At 37.8% G+C, this 18,212-nt stretch overlaps 1 protein-coding gene across 6 annotated transcripts; it reads right to left on the bottom strand.

Annotated features, from left to right (window-relative positions):
- Window positions 1-317: 317 nt before the first annotated feature.
- LOC120718868 (6-phosphofructo-2-kinase/fructose-2,6-bisphosphatase 2-like) lies at window positions 318-16,484 on the bottom strand. Of its 6 annotated transcripts, XM_040007593.1 has the most exons (17): window positions 16,353-16,484; window positions 15,422-15,554; window positions 14,706-14,831; window positions 14,228-14,324; window positions 13,938-14,004; window positions 13,766-13,840; window positions 13,360-13,416; window positions 13,133-13,257; window positions 12,405-12,612; window positions 10,867-11,013; window positions 10,531-10,635; window positions 9,880-10,009; window positions 7,068-7,130; window positions 6,915-6,979; window positions 4,620-4,817; window positions 3,262-3,334; window positions 318-1,782 (listed from the first exon to the last, which is right to left on the bottom strand). In XM_040007593.1, the coding sequence occupies exons 2-16, from the start codon at window positions 15,489-15,491 to the stop codon at window positions 3,266-3,268; spliced, it is 1,602 nt and encodes a 533-aa protein (XP_039863527.1). In that variant the 5' UTR covers window positions 15,492-15,554; window positions 16,353-16,484; the 3' UTR covers window positions 318-1,782; window positions 3,262-3,265. The 6 variants fall into 6 exon arrangements, 5 of the variants coding, with proteins under 5 accessions (XP_039863527.1, XP_039863526.1, XP_039863529.1 ...); XM_040007592.1 differs by lacking the exon at window positions 3,262-3,334; XM_040007595.1 differs by lacking the exon at window positions 4,620-4,817.
- Window positions 16,485-18,212: the final 1,728 nt, after the last annotated feature.

The raw sequence follows: 18,212 nt of genomic DNA, 5'->3' as shown, positions 1-18,212 counted from the left end.
TCATGTACGACTGAAGTCATGAGAGAGATGCAACAGTCACCCACCATGCAAAAACCACTTAAAATCTTTTTACCAAGAAAAAAACAAAAGTTGGTGTACATTCCTAGTTTTTAAATACCCGTTGGAATATTTTGTTCTGTAATCAGTGGTTGAGTTTTCCAGGGCTTTTTATCTCATTCCAGTCATTCAAGGCCTTATTTAGGCGTCAAAGCAATGTGAGGGTCATTTCTCAGCAGTGCTGCTTTTACTTTCTTTTTTCTTCATGCATTTCCCTGATTTCGTGGTAGTAATCACAAAAAATACAAATCAGTATCTTAAATCATAAATCAAATAAGTTGGGATTTATTTATTTAAAATAAGAACAAAAACAATTCACAATTCAGAGCTGAATGTGCTGCACAAAGCTCCTTTTTCTTTAGAACTCTGAAACAAAACTGCTGGATTTACATATTAGAAAACATTATCATTACAGCAGAAGCAGAACAGACCACACAGTGAAAAGCTGTGTCACAAAAGCAAGATATCAGATTTGTATCATCCAAATGTTACATTTCAATCTAAATGTATCTCATTCCCAGATTTAGATTTGTCCTTAGGTCGCTCCCTCATTCAACTCTGTTGATGCATGTCTCTGGAGTTTAGCAAACAGGAAGGTTACTCCCACTGAGATTGCACAGATTTCTTTACTGGAATAAAGACTTTATTTCCAAGTCAGTCTTAAATACAAATGACAGTCTGTGTAAAAACAGTGTAACTTTGGTAAAATGTGTGCAGCTACATTAGCTACAAGTTCATTTTAAGACATTCAAATGCGTCGTCAATTCCATTTCCTTCCATTCAAGGAAACAATTTTGCATATCATATCTTTGATTACCTGGGTCAAAGCCTATATTCCTGTAAATAAAGGTACTTTCCTAAATGACCCTTTTTCAATCTTGTCGTTCCATATGGACAGTAAAGGTAGAACTACAAAGGCCCTGATTTGTTTTTCCCCGTGACGAAATCTAAAGCATTACAAACCAACATAACATCCAATACTGCTGTACAAGTAACCTCTGTGTTTAGAAAATCTGCATTAATTTTATGCAGTTCAAAGGTGAGCAGCTTTACATGATCACAGTGCCATGATTCTATATCAAAGCTGTTATTTATACGGAAGACAAAATAAAAGAAGAAGTACACATCTCAAGAGAGAAGATTAACTAACTGTCACAGATTAAAGTCGACACACAGTAGATCCTGCACTTTTTATAGGGCTGGACGAAACATGTCATTAATGTTTACAGCTTATGGCTTCCCCCTGAAAACTAAATCGCACTTCTGCATACCTAAATTGCACCTCACAATACATTTATTGCTACATGTTGTCAGAGGGAGAATGCACATAACTAAGTGACCTTAAAATTAAAAGTGAAACAATCTAAGCACAAAATAAGGCTGCACATGGCTTCCTTCAAGACAGAAATTCTCTTATACTACACTGAAGAAAAAAGGTTGAGGTATAAATTTCACAATCAGCATATTCGACATCTAATAAAGCACACCATGACTGTAATCTGCAATATTATATGGAGTGTGCTAGCAACTAATGGATGGTGTTGAGAGTGTCTTTGGTACAAGTGTTTGATTTGTATATTTGAATGGATCACACATTCGCTGACTTCATTTATGTACACACATGCTCTAACTTGCAAGTCCATGCTTAAAATCATAATGGCTGAAGCTTTTTGAGTTTCTTTCTGCTGGTCCTTGCTGGTCAGTACTGGACTTGTCGAGAAAAGCCTGGGATAAAAGACAAAAATGAAGCAATGAGACAACTGTATGTAATACAGTTCACGCACCAGCCACCTTGTTAGGTATACCTCGGCAACTGCTAGTTAATGCAAGTAATCTTTGCTTTGAGGCATGAAAACAAGAGCAAGACAACCTGCTGAAGTTCAAACTAAGCAAAAGAAAGGGAAAGAATGGTAATTTAAGTTACTTTGAATGTGGCAGAGTTATTGGTGACAGATGGGCTATTTCAAGTATTTCAGAAACTGCTGATCTCCTGGGTTTTTCCCACACAATGATTTCTAGGCTTTACAGATAATGATTATAAAAAGAAAAAACACAAAATACCCAGTGAGCGTCAGTCAGCAAAAGTAATGTTGCCTATAAGACATTGGATTTCCATTAGTTTTCAACTATTAACTGGGAGGTTAATAGTTGAAAAGGCTCTTTAATGTCCTCTCATTAAAACACAAGTTAAAAATCTCTGACACAAATTGTAAAATTGACAAATTACTGTGGTCAACCACAGTTTCGAACACTCTCGAGAAAAAAAAGAGAGAGATCAAATTACTCCAGTGCTACCAGCCTTGCACTGCCTTACTGCTCATTACAGAATCCACAATCCAGTGGTCTTAAATGATCTTCCACCTGCATCCATCCATCCAGCCTTTGCTGCAGTTGCACCAAGGCTCTAGAACAGGGCTAGGCAACTATAGGCCTCAAGTGCCGGTGTCCTGCTGGTTTTAGATGTGTCCTTGATCCAACACAGCTCATTCAGATGGCTAAATTACCTCCTCAACATTACTTGAAGTTCTCCAGAGGCCTGTTAATGAACTAATCATTTGATTCAGGTGTGTTGATCTAGGGGGGCCTGGAGTTGCCGACCCCTGCTGTAGAATGACTCCTGAGTGACCATCAACTGTGAGTGAATGTCTCTAAATTAAAGTTGAAGACATACTTTTATTGTTAAGCTTTTGGAAAGAGCTGATCTCTGGAACTGTGGTTTGAGAACAGATTGTTGCTATGTTATTTTATGCAGCTAAATAACCACTTGCTACCATCAAGGTATGCTGACAGCATTTCTGAATGCACCATCAGCTAAGAACAGCAAACTGAGGCTATAATTTGCACAGAGTCAACAAAGTTGGACAAACATCTGCTGTGACATCTGGATGGTAGGGTCAGAACTTGGTGTTAACAACATGAAAGCACCTTTAGGATGTGAAATGGAAGATTTGCATCACAGATGTGCAGTTGACAAATCTGTAGAAACTGTTTGATGCTATCAAGTGAATATAGACCAAAATCTTTGAGGTGTCCATGAATCAAAGGCAGTCCTGAAGGCAAAAGGGGTCCAAACAAGTACTAATAAGGTGTAACTAATAAGGTCACCAGTGAGTGTATAGTATTGTAAAGTACAGTACAGAGTATAAAGTATACTGATATATGTATAATGTTCTGTGTAACAGATAAGAGGAAGGTTATGAATACCTTTTTATGTACTTCTGTTTTTAAACTCCACACTCTCATCTGTGTCTGCACCAGTGAAACCATTTAGAGAGTTCTGCAAGAGGGAAAAGCAAGGGAGAGAAAGTAGACTGCTTTAACCCAAACAGGAATGAGCTATTTGTTTTGACTGGCGCCAACTGAACTTGAACTAATATTAAAATCTGAGGTCACAGCTCAGAGTGAGACACTGATTTTCTGTCCTACTACAGCTAAAAGGTCACTTTTTGGGTAACAACACAAGCAAAAACATTGGAGAAAAAAAGTTATATTCATGTATACACATCCAACATCCTTATGAAGGAACATTGCTTGTTGTAAACATCCATGAACATGAAAAACCATCCTGGGTTTGCTTATGCTGGCCTCTGCCAGCCCAAAACCTTAACACTTAAAGTACATTTGTACATACAGAATACCTTTATTTAAACCTTGAATAAATTATTTAAATAAAACAATAAATAATCCTCCCTCATGCTGTATGGTATGAGAAGAGATGGGCATATGTGTACATGCAGAGCAGTGATTGTCCAGACGGTGCATCGCACCTGTGATAAACACGTTAGAACAAACTAAAGAACAATCTTGATAGCACTTGATAACATTGTTCCGTTATATTCCGGTAATAACTGATTACCAAAGGTTCTGTTTGTCTAACACTTTTCATAATAAAAAATAATGATAAGACTGGTTTAGTTGCTTTGAGTTTTTTTTAGTCATCATATTTCACTGTATGCTGCTGTTAACCTTTCAACTTTTTAACTTTTTTCTATATTAATCATGTCTACAGTATTAGTTTCAAATGTTAGTTCAGTTTTCATTTTGCTAATTTTTCACAGCCAGTTGTGTCATGTGTCTTCACTGTTACAAGACAAGCAAGGATGGCCTCCAAATTTGTGCCTACTGAGACTTTTTGTTGTCTCCATTTTTCACATGAACCTTTGTGGCTACAAGCAAGGCAACGTTGGCACTGTTAGTGTCCCACGCAATTTGGTGTCATTTTAGCAGTTCAGAGTAAATGGTGGATAAAATAACACAGTTTTTTTACACCGTCACACTGTTTTTTAATTATTATTATTAGCCAAGCCGACTTTGAAGCTAAATTGTTACAAAAAGCCAGTGCATGTCCACATGGACATCTCATCATCCATTGTGTGAGCAACAATAGTAAATGTTGGTTGAATCACTTTATTTATTCTGATACATTCTGACTCATCTAACAGAATTTGCTGACTGTTTAGTCTGTTTCAGATATTTATATGAATATATATAATATTTATCTGTATATTCAGCCATACCAGCTGACCTATAACCACAGTATCTTGTGTGAGAAAGGCACTGACCTCACTTTGTACCGTTTCTGACCCTTCAGATGCCTCAGAGAATTGCATGCTGGGTAAAGTAGGGGCCTGGGACATACGAGTATGTGAAGGGTTCCCCACACTGTAAAGACGAGGTCGTTTAATCTGGTCTTGGCTGGACAGCGGTGTGAAGCTGTTTCTTCGAAGGAAAGCTGGTATGGCATCTGTTTGGCCTTTATTCTGCTCAGCAAAGAACAAAAAGAGAAAGTGGACTAACTTTTATGTTACAATGACTAAACCTCTCCTTGGTCTAAAATCAGTGCGTTCCATGTTTGGGAAAGACAGCCACTGACACAAACAACCATAAATAGAAAAGCCATTGTCATGTTAGTCTGAGGGGACAGGATATTTCTCACCACAGTTAACAAGAGGTTTCTCAGTAAACGTGTTTATGTGTTAACACCCACTTTGTCTCAGGACTCAGACTTTAAATACTTGTAACTAATCAGCATGAGCTCCACGGGCAGAGAGCAGACATGGACCTCACTGATGAGCGCTACAAGGGGATGTCCTGATATATTTCTTAAAATTCAGAACATTTAAGGGAACTCCTTAAATGGAATTTCCCAAAAGCGATAAAGGTGTTTGAGTACATAAACAAGTTTGGATGTATTTCCCCACACAACAGGTGTTTATAAAAGCAGAAACAGAGTTAATAATATACCTCACACATAACTTACCACAGACTTTCCTGTAGTTTTTATTGCTTGCTGACATTAGTAGAAGAAACACTAAACCAACTACCTGCTGAACAAGTAAAGAGAAGTCACTGGGGATGATGGGCCACGTGCTTTTTAAAGTAGCACTAGCAGATATACCCTTTAAAGGAATCTGAGGGAAACAAAGGAAAGGCCAACTAAGAAACACTAAAAAGGAGTCACCAAAGAGCTCCCCTCCACCTGGAGCCAACAACAGATGGACAAGGAGAGGTGGAAAACTTTTTTGCACTGACCTATCTCCCACCAGAGACAATGGCCGTAACGGTACCCGCACAGTGAGGACAAAACTCCAGGATTCATTGCACCTGATCAAGAAATAGTCCCACACATTACATTAGAAAAACTGGGACAAAGATTTACACTCACTGGCCACTTTATTAGGTACACCTGTACACTGCTCGTTAACACAAATATCTAATCAGCAAATCACATGGCAGCACTGCTATTCATTGATTTGATCAAGACAGCCTGCTGAAGTTCAAACAGAGCATTGGAATGGGGAGGAAAGGCGATTTAAGGTGGCATGGTTAGTAGAGCAGGTCTGAGTATTTCCGAAACTACAGAAAATTCTCAAAAAAAAAAAAAAAAAAGGAGAAAATATTCAGTAAGTAGCAGTTTTCTGGGTAAAAACAGCTAACTGCTTTGAGCTGAGAGGAAGAGAACTGTAACTCCAATAACTGCTAGTTACAACCAAGATATGCAGAAGAGTGTCTCTGTACGCTTAAGACGTGGAACCGAGAAGCAAATGTACAAATACAGCAGCAGAACACCACACTGGGTGCTAGTACTGTTAGGGTAGAGCAGGAAAACAAGGCTACCATTTGTACAGGCTCACCAAAACTGGACAACACAATATTGCCTGATGAGTCAGCTTTCCTACTGTAACATTCAGATGGTAGCAACAGTTCAGGCTGTTGGTGGTGTAAAGGTGGGAGGGATACTTTCCTTACTTATTATCAGTCGAGCATTGATTAAACACCATAGTCTAGCTCATTATTGTTGCTGACCATGTTTTGTGGGATGTGGTGGAGCAGTAGACTGAGACCATGCTGATAAATGTGCAGCCACTATGTGTGGCTATCATGCCAATATAGTCCGAAATCTCTGAGGAATCTTTTCAGTGCCTTGTTGAATTTATGCCACAAAGAATTAAGACAGGTTTTAAGGCTAAAGTGGATCCAACCCGATCCTAGAATGGTATACTAGCAACCAAACAAAGTGGCTTGTGACTGTAAATAACTTAAGATAAACACAGGCTAGCTGTTGTTTCCACTGCTTCCTTTCTAGATATAGTCAGATATGATTGGAATGATTGGTATAAATCTTCTTATCTAACTGTTGGATCGAAATTACGAGTGCAATTCTGAAAGGCTTTTCGAGAATGAGGAACAATTATTCCAAAGAATAACTCTTAACATGGCGCTGGTTAACACAGATGACTGATGTTTCAGACTCCATACTATGGACAAACACATGACAAAGAATAGGATGAACGGTTCTACAGAAAACTGACCACATGTTTGCGATACGAAACACTAGAAAACAGGCAAAAGCTTACTAATGGTCTATCCCTGTGAGTGTTGACAGCCTCCACCCCCAGGTCAAATACATCCACTTTACAACCTAGGAGAAGGAACCAAAATACATTACAACAAGGCAACAAAAACAAGTGAGGATGTTTAGTTGACTTAACAACAAAGTAGGGACTTACCATAAGCCACAGGGGTGAGTTTTAGGACAGTGTGTAGGGGGCACTTCAAGAAGGGCAGGTCATCTGTGCCAACATGAATAAAAGTGGCCAGTGAGATTACTGTGATTTCACCCAGTCATGCTTTTCATATTCTCCTACATGTTTGTGGAGTTTACTGTCATGTCTGAAGTGGCAGGCCAGCTGTAAAACTTATGCTGCGCTTTATGGAGGTACAGTGCATGTTGCTGTTAACTCTGCTGTATGTCTCATGGGTGGGCAGTGCAGTGGGACATGAAGCCAGTCAAAGCAGCACCCACACTTTGGTTTTTGCAGTCAGACTGTGGTTGAGCTTTTAAACCGATCCAGGAGCACTGACCACTTCCTCTGCTGACTGACTGAACCACTTCTGCCCACGCCATATTATGGTAGTGAGTGAACTAATTATTTTCCAAAAGTAATGCTCACGTCACATGATTAAGTACATAAAGAAGCTTTCAGCACATAATGATTTAATCTGTCCCTTTCCAAGTTTCTGATTGCCAATGGCGTTCACATATACGACATTCTTACCTTGTTTGTGCCCAATAATAACAACATCAGTCTTTCCTGTCCTGTGTTTTTGTTATTTTATTTTCACTCTCATTTATTTTTTCTAACCCTTCTGGACAACATTTTCGTTATGTCATAATATTTACCTTCATAAATGAAAATATAGAGGGACACTAAAAACACATTTCTATATCACGGGGAGTCCTAATTGTATAGCTTGAACTCTTGCTACTGCTGTTGATGACGTCTTTCTGATCTGTTTATTTTCCAAACACTGGAGAAGACAGCGGCAATCGGGAAGTACGTCATTACAGACGTCACTTATTTACATCACTTTTTACAGACATACCTGAATATCTAAATCTCTGGAGACATAACTCAGTGCATTATCAGGCACATGGTGCTACTTTAAAACCAATCATCTCCTACATGTCTTAAAAACAGAGTAGTCTGCAAAGAGTGGTGCTCTCTTCACTGCGTCACGTTTAGCAGATGTTCCTTATGTTAAATTTTGATTAATCTGGAAACAGTCGGCATTTTTATGTGGCTGTTTCCCCCTATATTCATTAAAAAAAATATACATGCAGAAAAAGTTGATCTGAAAGGTTGTGACTTAGACTCCCCCATGTGGTGGCATTAAAAAGACAATCACAGAATGAAAGTCTAACTAAATGATTGATTGTTTCATTACCATCCACTGTCTAATGTGGTCAAAATATTTATATCAGTGATTCTGCTCTGTCAAATAACATCCACCCTGTTTACTGCACTGGGACACAGCTTAATACACAGTATACTGCAGTTAAAGCTGTACTATTCTTAGAGGTTCTTCGCTGGAACTTAGAGCTCATGGCACAGAAAACATGGTGGGTGGACACAACATCCATCTAACAAGCTACTCACCTAAGCCTATGCCTAATTCTGTTATATGAATGAGAGATGCACGTACTAACAGCGCACAGTTGGCTGATGTCTATAAAAGTATGAATTGCACTTTGAGTACTAAAGAATGTGTGACGCAATAGTCTGGCGCCATTTGTAGATGAGATTGAGAATAATAATTAATTAGATTGTGATTGGTTGAAAGTGTGCAGCACTTAAAAAGGCTTAAAATAAATTTACTATTCATTCTTCAGAAAACACCTCCCGGCAGTTATGTGCGGTTCTCACTGCTCAGCCTGCGATTGCCGTGCCCACAGCCGCACAACAGCTGAAATGACCTTTTTGCAATATTCAGCCACACTACTCTCAACACATAAACCAGATTTATGGTTTCACAAACTCCCACATCATTACATCATTACCAAATTTTTTGTTGCAGTCACTGGAGTTGCATTGTACACACCTAGCTTGTTTAGCTTGTGTTTCTTTTTTCCACACGTTTTATTACATTAGACTGTAGTCTAAAATTCTAAATGATGGTTGCTTTAATTACTTTTTCTGCTTTATGAGCTACCTGGCTTAGTCCTTTCTGGTTAGACCAAAGATGGGGTTGAGGGTGCGGCTGGCTGAAATACAGAGACCTAATGAGTGAAATGAAACCATCTGTTGTGAGAGCATGGAGGAATGGGGCTTATTTGTTTTGAATTAGTTACTGTCCCTCCGGTTTCTCCCTTCATAATGGTTTCATCCACTAATGTATAGGTAGCTGTCTCTCACTTTTTTATGCAGTAAATTAGAAAAAGGTTCTGTTTAGATTACCTCTTTTACAGGCCCACTTATTCCTTAAAAATCACTTATTTTCATTTTGCTGAAATGAAATAGTTTTTTAGGATATATTGGTGAAAAGTAAAACCAGCTTTTTAAAAAGTAAACCTGCACACTGGTGGCCTTTGGCACTGCTATGCAGCCATTCACACGATGCCAAGTGCATAATCTACAATAAGGAAACAACTGGTAATGTGGAAATGCACATTTCAAAGTCATGACAATATCTAAATTTAGTGCCCCGTGTGATATTTCTCCAAATATAAAGAAACAAAAATAGTAAGTGCTTTGGAAACTGCTTCTCATCCATTAAAGTTGCATGTGCCTGAGTCATTTAGTGTATTTCTGCTAACTTTGTATTTCTGTTGACTGTATTACAACTGCTGTTGTAATTTGGCACTATTTAAATACAACTAAACTGCATTGAATTAACTTGTATGAATGAGTGCTTATTTATCTGGGCAAATTTGTTGTGATAATGACAATGCTGGCTGAAATGGATCACTCAGCACTGTAAACCTGTAATCTGAGAAGGTGCTTTAGCATGTTTAGCATATCCTATTTCTGAGCATGTCACCTGCGCCTTTGTCCAGAAAATATGCGAGCAAGCAGCGCATGACAGCCTGATGACAGATGACCAGAACATTGGCCTGTCGCTCCAGCTCCATGATCACTGGCTCCAGCCGCTGAACCAGGTCCTGATAGGACTATGGAGAGAGTCAAATGAAAGAGGTCCATTCAGTTTCACATTTTTCAGTTTGTTACATCAAAAAATCTTTGACTAACTACTGCAAGATCTAATTTTGTCATGTGCTTACTGTTATTTTAATTTTCCCTTTCCTTTATTAGTCAGTGTTAGTTATGATGAACAGCAGCAATATAGCTGACGTGTCTTTATTCTATGCTCCTCTGCAATATGAGCTCATCGTATTTATCGTACCACCTATTTATCTCAACATAAAATCTTCTGTTACTCCATACATATAATGATGCATTTGTAGTTAAAAAAGAAGCTATTCTTGCAGCTGACAACATTTTTAACTTCTGTTTTTCTGACTGATGATTCATCCGCAGCCCTCTGGCATTCACACTATGGTAAAAGAATAATGAGAAATAAAAAGTAAAAAATAAACTTGAAATTTAAAGCCTGTTGCATAAACTTGACAAACTCACAGTGGTAATATATGGCAGGTCAAACAACACTCCAGGAGAAAATGAAACCTTTTACCTCTCCTCCAGGGTAGCGGTAATGATACTTGTCCTGGTCTCGCATAGCATACTCCTCTGGGTATTTTTCCTCAATCATCTTATAGGTCATTTCTTCACACACTCCCTAAAATACAAAGTAATAAGATCGAGACTTATCATGTTTTCACTGTGTCTGTTCCAATATATGCAGGCAAATACAGTTTCACACATGAAAATGACACATTTATTGTAGTTTTTCCTCTGTAGACATCACAGTTGCACACAACAATCAAGGAGTCATTAAAGTGCAGACTTTAAGCTGTATTTCAAGAAGTTTAACAAAAGTTTGTATATATAAAACTTAAGTAATACCTACAGCATCTATTTCATTGAGAATCTTCCACTGTTCATAGGGAATACCCAGCTCCTCTGCTGTCTGAATGGTGCGTCTTAGCTGGCTGGTCCAAACTTTCAGGTCTGACAATTTATGCTCTTTCACAAACCTCTTCAGTGCAGCTGCAAACTGTCAAACATAGCATATGAAAACACAAATATGTTTAAGAACTGACTATAAAGTCATTCTTCTCACGTTCAGTTGAACTGTATTTTACAGGTTCAAGGAGCAGGACCATAAGAATCAAAAACCTAACCTGATTTAAAATGTTTAGGCTGCTTTTAGATCACTCTCTGCAAGTTCCATTCTGACAACATGTGTTCTTTAATTTCACAACGATGCCCCTCCTTAAATTCTTCAATTGCCACCTTGTCGTGATGGACAGGTTTGTGCACCAAACAAGTAAGGCTAGAAACTAGAGGCTAGAAAAGCTGAGTATAAGTGGACCATGTTAAGCAGCTCTATTGCCGAAGCTGAGAGCTACAGCGCTGTGGCTACAAAGTGCACGGCGGTAACCCCTGAACCAGATGATGGACACCAGAGGTGAAGAAGGAGTCAGACTAGTAAGTAGCTTCGTTTGGATTGCATGCAGTAAGTCAGACTCTGTGAGACTTGGACTCCACCATGGCTGCCCTTCATCAATGATTCTGTTCACATTTCTGCTTTTTACAGATGATGTGGTCAGGCAGTGACCTCCAGTGTGCAGCAAGGTGGTTTGCAATGGTTGAAATGTGAACTGCAGTCTAAAGTGAACGAAGCTAATTATTTACCAGTCGATTGACATTCTTAGCCTCACCAATTGCCACAAGCTCTTGGTAGTGACTGAAATCATGAGTTGCTGGATACCAGTGAGGGTGGTATCTAACAAGCATATCTCCTGAATGGCTTCTAGGTAAGCTGGTTCGCACACTGTCCTACCAGCAAGAGCCCAAGTACATGCTGGAGAGATTATGTGTCTCAGCTGGCTTGGGATCAGATGGAGGGGGTGGTTGGGGAAAGCGAGGTCTGGGCATCTACTTAGATTGGTGTCCTCATAAATCAAATCCAGATAAATGGCAGAAAATGGATGTATGGATGACTTCACAACGGTCTTCACATTTATTTCGAAAACACCCCTTCCTGTCTTCAAAGTTTTGTGTCCCGTATCATTATGTGGTGAGAGCTGTATAAATGCATAGTGAAATCTTTTATTTTTTTGCCTACAATATCTTCACTTACAATGTGGCCAGATTTGTCTCCACATCACATAAATAAAAATCAAGGTAAAAGTGTTTTTGATACACTGGAGAAACGTCTAAGTTTTGAGTTAGACGTCCTTCTCCCAGAACTTTTTGATCACACCTCTTTTTAAAGCTTATTGTTTTGAAGGTGATATTAGCCAGAGCCAAATCACCCATTACCCTCTATTTATCTGTTTATGCTAAAATAGCCTGTTGGTGTTAATATTACATTTAAAACATAAATATGGGCATTGTTACCAATCTCATCTAACTCTTTACAAGAAAAAAAAACTAAAGCACCTCTTTTCCTCTCTCTGACAATTCAGAGTCTCCCCCTATACGTCCTTCCACATTGTGATGGCTCTCTCCGTGTCGGCAGAGGTAGATGGAGTGGGAGTGGACGTGGATGTTCATGAGGTAGTAGACTATCTTACTTTGAATGTAATCCTGCACCCTGTTGACCAAGAAACTACGGCCAACGTTGATGACCTGGATGAAGGACAGGTTCCTGTAAGGCAGAGGAAAAATAACAGTAAGTGAATCACATAAATCTCAGGCCAATAAAACTTAAGGGTAAAGAAGACATATCTTGTACTTGTGCTATAGTGTAAATACACTGGGAAATTCTCTCTCAGTAGCTTGTTAACAAGGTCATAAGAAGTGAGAAGCAGTAAAAGGATCCACAACTACTCTTGCTTATTACAGTTAAAAGAACACTGTATTATCTCAGTGAGATCAATAAAAATCTAAATATATTATCAGTGTAATTATCAAAGAATTTAAACAAACCACTAAGCTTCCAAATTTAAAACTAAGTTAGTAGGAGTTCAGGAAGTAATGACCTCTGAATCACTGCTTTGCACTATAAATGAGCTTCTGTTTCCATCTTCTGGACAACTTCTGCAGGTACATGCTCTTTTACATAAAATATCTCCTTGACTTTAAACTTCCATGAAAAAAATATTTCCATTTTAAATTAGAGTTAGATTATTAGATTAGAACAATACAACTAGTAGGGGTATTCTTACTTGTCGTGTTCGTCTGGATCTAAAGGTTGGTAGGTCACTTTATAACACTCGATTCTCTTCAGAAAATCCCCCATGACGCTTTCTCTGTCCCTCTCAGGATAATCTGGGCTGGACACCTTCACGTCCTATGTGAAGGAGACATTTACGGTATATCATGAGCTTCATTACTTCAGGGATACAAGCTTGCTGATACATGAAGACAAAAAGCAAGTAAATGTATGATTTACCATAATGTTTTCAGCGATGACATCTGGATCGTCACATACTGATTCAACAAAAAACACCTGAAAATATAGAAGTGCATAATTAGGGGGGAAAGGTGTCATTTTACATTTTTAAATGACTGCAACACAAATTAACTACTGTCTGTTATACAGTTTGAAAAAGGCACTGAAACCAAAACAATGTTCAGAAAATAATGTTCAGCCTGTCCAGTCATGAAGATTTGGTAACCTCTGGGTGTCTTAAATATCTGAGATATGCTTCTTGGAAACTGGCTGTAAATGGGATTTTTTCCAAGAAAAGACTTGCCAAGAAGAGCCATTGCATGCTTCATTATATTACTGTGATCTGACAACAAAAGGTTGGTGATCAGAAACTGTTTCATTATTCAGTTATAAGTGCAGTTCTAACCTTATATGCATTATCTTTTGCAAAATTAAGGATGAGTTCTCTCCTCTCTCTGGTAGTGTTGGTGGCGTCGAAAACCTGAGAGACAACATGGAGCATTCAGCATAAATCAAACCCTGCTTTAAATGTATTACGTAATACAAATAATGTTCAGGGTTTTTTTTGGTGTCCTTACAGCAATCTGCCCTCCCTCCTCACTCAGATAGGTCTTCACATCCGCAAGTGCCACTATGGCAAACTTTCTGTGGAAAAATAAGCAGGAAATCAAAGCAGTAGCTCATTAATGTTATCATCATCATGTGATGTGCTGTAATAACTATGCCGCCATTTTGTTAGGCAAACACAACGCGGCTCAACAAAGGAATTTGCATGATTGTCCTACATGGAAAGTAGCCAGGTGCATTTAGTGACAAGAACTACTTTATGAAAGTACATTCATATATGAATAGGATTTAATTTACTCACTTTCTAATTTCCATTGCTTCTTTATTGTCATGTCTGAAGAAGTCATAGGACTTGTACGACTTCACTGCATTTCTCCTATACACTCCAAGATTAAAAACTGCAAGGGAACAAACAAACAGTCAGAGAACGATAATAAAACTAAGTGTAAAAGGATTGCCTCTGCCTAACCAGCTGTATCTGTCAAACCAGTTCTGCTGCATTACGTGTACATTGAAACATAGGTGAACAACAACAAATAGAGCCATGTATTTAGGAATGTTGACATATACAACTACAAATTAAATAATTTGCCTGAAGATCAAGATTTTTATTAGATGGATATTTTTGCAGTCTTGATGATCATAGACTCCATCATAACCACCCTAACTTTGACTGATCTACAGTTTTATTTTTTTAACCTACATATCTGGTTTTATTAGCTTGATTTCCTGCGAAAAGGTGTCTGACTTTGTGAAACAGGCATTGCCTGATTACTGACCCTTTGTTGGTACTCCAATCCAGTTGAGGTAGCGTGTGAGCTTCTTGGACATATAGGTTTTCCCCCTAGCGGGCAATCCGATCATCACGATCATAGTTGGAGAATTGGTCATGTAGGAAGCCCAAGCTGCAGTTTGCATAAGTACAAAAAAACAAACCAAAACAGATACACATAACTATAAACTTTATTAATCATTCAAGGACATTTCAAAACCAGCCGCCCCCCTCTAAAATCCACCCTTCAAAATAAAAGGGCAGGTATGCCTACTGTATACAGTGACAGCAAAGAGTGGGAGTGTTCTGTAATAATAAAATGTCACCTCTGCAAAGTTCACTAACTAGTTAACCTTTATTTTACGTAACAATATCGTCATCTCTTTGCTGCAGGTTAATGTTTCTATATCACAGCGTAACCTTGTCTGCTCGAGCATGAAATGGAAACATTTCCCCCTTGCATTTCCATCACTGTTTGTGGAAGGCCATTCTCTGGCAAGAACAGACATGACTGGAGTTTGTCACAGCACATCCCATTAACACTGTGTAGTTAAAGAGATCTGCTGAATTCCTACGTTAGGCCCTGTCCCACATTCCAGATTGAAGATAACCAGATTAAAGCCTGAAAGTTCAACAACATAATAATTCATTAATAGAGGGTAAATTACACCTCTCATTTTCATATTGCATCTAAAGAACACAGACAGAAAGGCAACCACTCACAGCACTTCTTCTCATTGGTCCTCGCTGAGCTGTCTGAAGCAGCCACAGGTCTCTGGTGCCTGGCAGCCATGAGGCGTCTGATGTCTGCCCTGCTGTCCTGGCACAACTGGTCTTGGTCAGGGAGCACTGGTCACTAGTGAAACATGTCAGACAGCAGCTGATAAAGAGGATCCAAACAGTGTTCATGCAGTCAGATCATATGCCCACCATTTTTATATGTATAAGGTGACACAGATGACTGAGTGAAAAAAATATTTTATTTTAGAAAACCATTTAAACCAAAACATACAAGTGAATTATTCTTTTTCCCTTGATTCATTTGTTGATTATTTTGTGGTCCTGTCAGGAAAGAATAGTAGGTATGTTCTAATGTCTTGTTTTGTCCTACACTGAACCGAACTTCAAAACTAATAATAGCTAAATTTCATTGAATACTAAGAGAACAAGCACATACACATATTAGAGAAGCTGGAAATATTATAATAGTTGGATTTTTTCATTAATTCAAAAAGACGAATGATTTTCTGCTAAGAATATCTATTCATCAACTACTTAATGTAGTAAGTAACGAACTCAATTGTACTTAAATTCATGCAATACAAGATACATTCTTCTTCTGCCAAATATACCAGATATATGATTAGTGAAGCTTATACGCTAAAAATCTCAAGCTAGTTAGATTTAATTCAAAACTGCAGACTGATACTAAGCTTTTCTGATATTATCACAGGAGAATTTTGCGGATACAGGATATGCAAAACAGTGAGAGCAGAAGCTTGTATCAGTGTCATCCTGCCAAACAGGTACAGCTCTGGTTGCCCTTGGCCTATAAAGTTCATCACTTCTGCTTTCACTTCAATATTATGTCGTTTAATAAGAAAAAACTGGTTGCAGAAAAGCCGCGATAAAGCGAACAAATGTATAAACTTACCAAAAACAAAGCGCAAGGATTTGTTTCGTTTTATTTTCTTTCTCACAGGGCTGTCACCAGTTGACGTTCAACGACATAGGAGACGGTTCGTGTTTCTTCACGGACGTTTTAGCTCCTCCTCCTCGGTTTATGATACCGGAAGTTCAGTGTTAGTGTCAAGGAAGATTCTTTTCCGGTTATGATTTCCAAAATAAAATATTTTAGGGACTCTATTTTCCAAAAAAAAGACGTCAACTATTAAATGACCAATAACTTCCGTGTGTGTCAATCTTTGTTTAAAGGTGATGGCTTAAAAAGTTTTGAATGAATTCTAATAACTTTGTAAAGGTGTAGAGGGGAGTCATGGTAACAATACATCAAAATTTGGTCTTCGAGGTCAACTTACTGATTTATTGGTGGAAAAAACTTGAAGTGTGCATTGTCAACATATAAATGGATTGGTTCTTATGTAGAACGTTTCTATTCTACATGAGCACTCAAAGCGCTTCGGTCACATTGCGTTCCTTCAGGTTCAATAGATTGATCTGAAACTCAAAGGAATAATAATAATGCAATATAGAGTTATTTAAAACTATGTTTCTAACTGTCCGTGTTTTTTACTGACAACATGTAGGTGGACACGGAATTATAGACCAGAATTCTAAATTTCATGTTACTTTGGACCTCTGACCTTTTATTCAAGGTCAAACATTCCTAAAATCTATTTTATCTTTAAAACCATTTTTACAATTCTAATACATTTGTTTGTATTGGCAACATTTATGAAATTATACTAGTATATAGGGATTCTAAATGTCACATTATAGTTTGCATCCAAATATCATGTCACATTTGATCTTTGATGTGACTTTTACATTTCATCTTTGCTTCTTTTATGTGGACACCAAAATGTGTTGTCTCTTTAAAGAAAATAAGAAGAGACAGCTCTCAAGAAGAAGAAGAATACTTTTAAAAATAAAAGAAAGAGAATTAGCTGCCCAGCAAGGTAAACATTTACTGCAGTATAACAAGCTCAAGTTATATTCATGTCCAATCATTTACAAATCGTTACTTATTATCCATTACCTAGCCCTGCATAATGATTATGTAATCAAAGTAAACATTTGTCATGCTACGCTTTCTGATTTTTCCTGCACCACAAACATCTCCAAGTATGCTTAAAAAGAACAAGAAAAACAAAATAAATATATTAAAAAAAATACTGTTAACTCTTAAAAGTAAATAGTGCCTCAAGTGTGAGCTGCTTTAGCAGAGGATTACGCTCTAAGTGCTTCCTGTTAAATTTAGTTTTGAAAGTGCTTCATGCCATAATATGCTATGCAAAAAGGATAAAGCTTCAACTTACTCAGTGATCTCCTAATCTTGACTTAATTGAGTGCTTTGCTGTAATTTGTTTACTTTTCACTGTAGAAAAAAAGCTGTTGATAATAACTTATATAAAAGCCTTATTGTTATATTGAAGGAAAGCAATGATAAGCCACTGAGCAGATTATTGTGAGAAAAGAAAATATTAATGAGAAAACAAGTGCATAAATATAGATATTATTTACTACAATGTAAAAAATAATGCACCGCACTGCATAGGATTAAAAATGCATTTACACTCCATTATGGTAACAGGTCCATAATTGGCTAGGCAAGGACACAATATTTGAAGTTTTGCCTCTGTGCACCACCACAGTGGATTTACCGGTAAATAAAAAAAAAGTAATAATCAACATGTGATTAAAGTGCAGACTTTCAGCTTTAATTCGTGAGATTTTACAAAAAATACATTTCATACATAGTTCCTGAATTTAAGAGGTTCAAAAATAACTGGACATTTAAACTGAAAAGGTGTTTCACGATCACATGAGGCCT

This window comes from Simochromis diagramma, unplaced genomic scaffold, assembly GCF_900408965.1.
Source record: "Simochromis diagramma unplaced genomic scaffold, fSimDia1.1 OVJJ01000545.1, whole genome shotgun sequence".
In the NCBI taxonomy this organism is placed as follows: Eukaryota; Metazoa; Chordata; class Actinopteri; order Cichliformes; family Cichlidae; genus Simochromis; species Simochromis diagramma.
The sequence above is the reverse complement of the archived record's forward strand: the minus strand, read 5'-3'. Positions and strand labels throughout refer to the sequence as shown.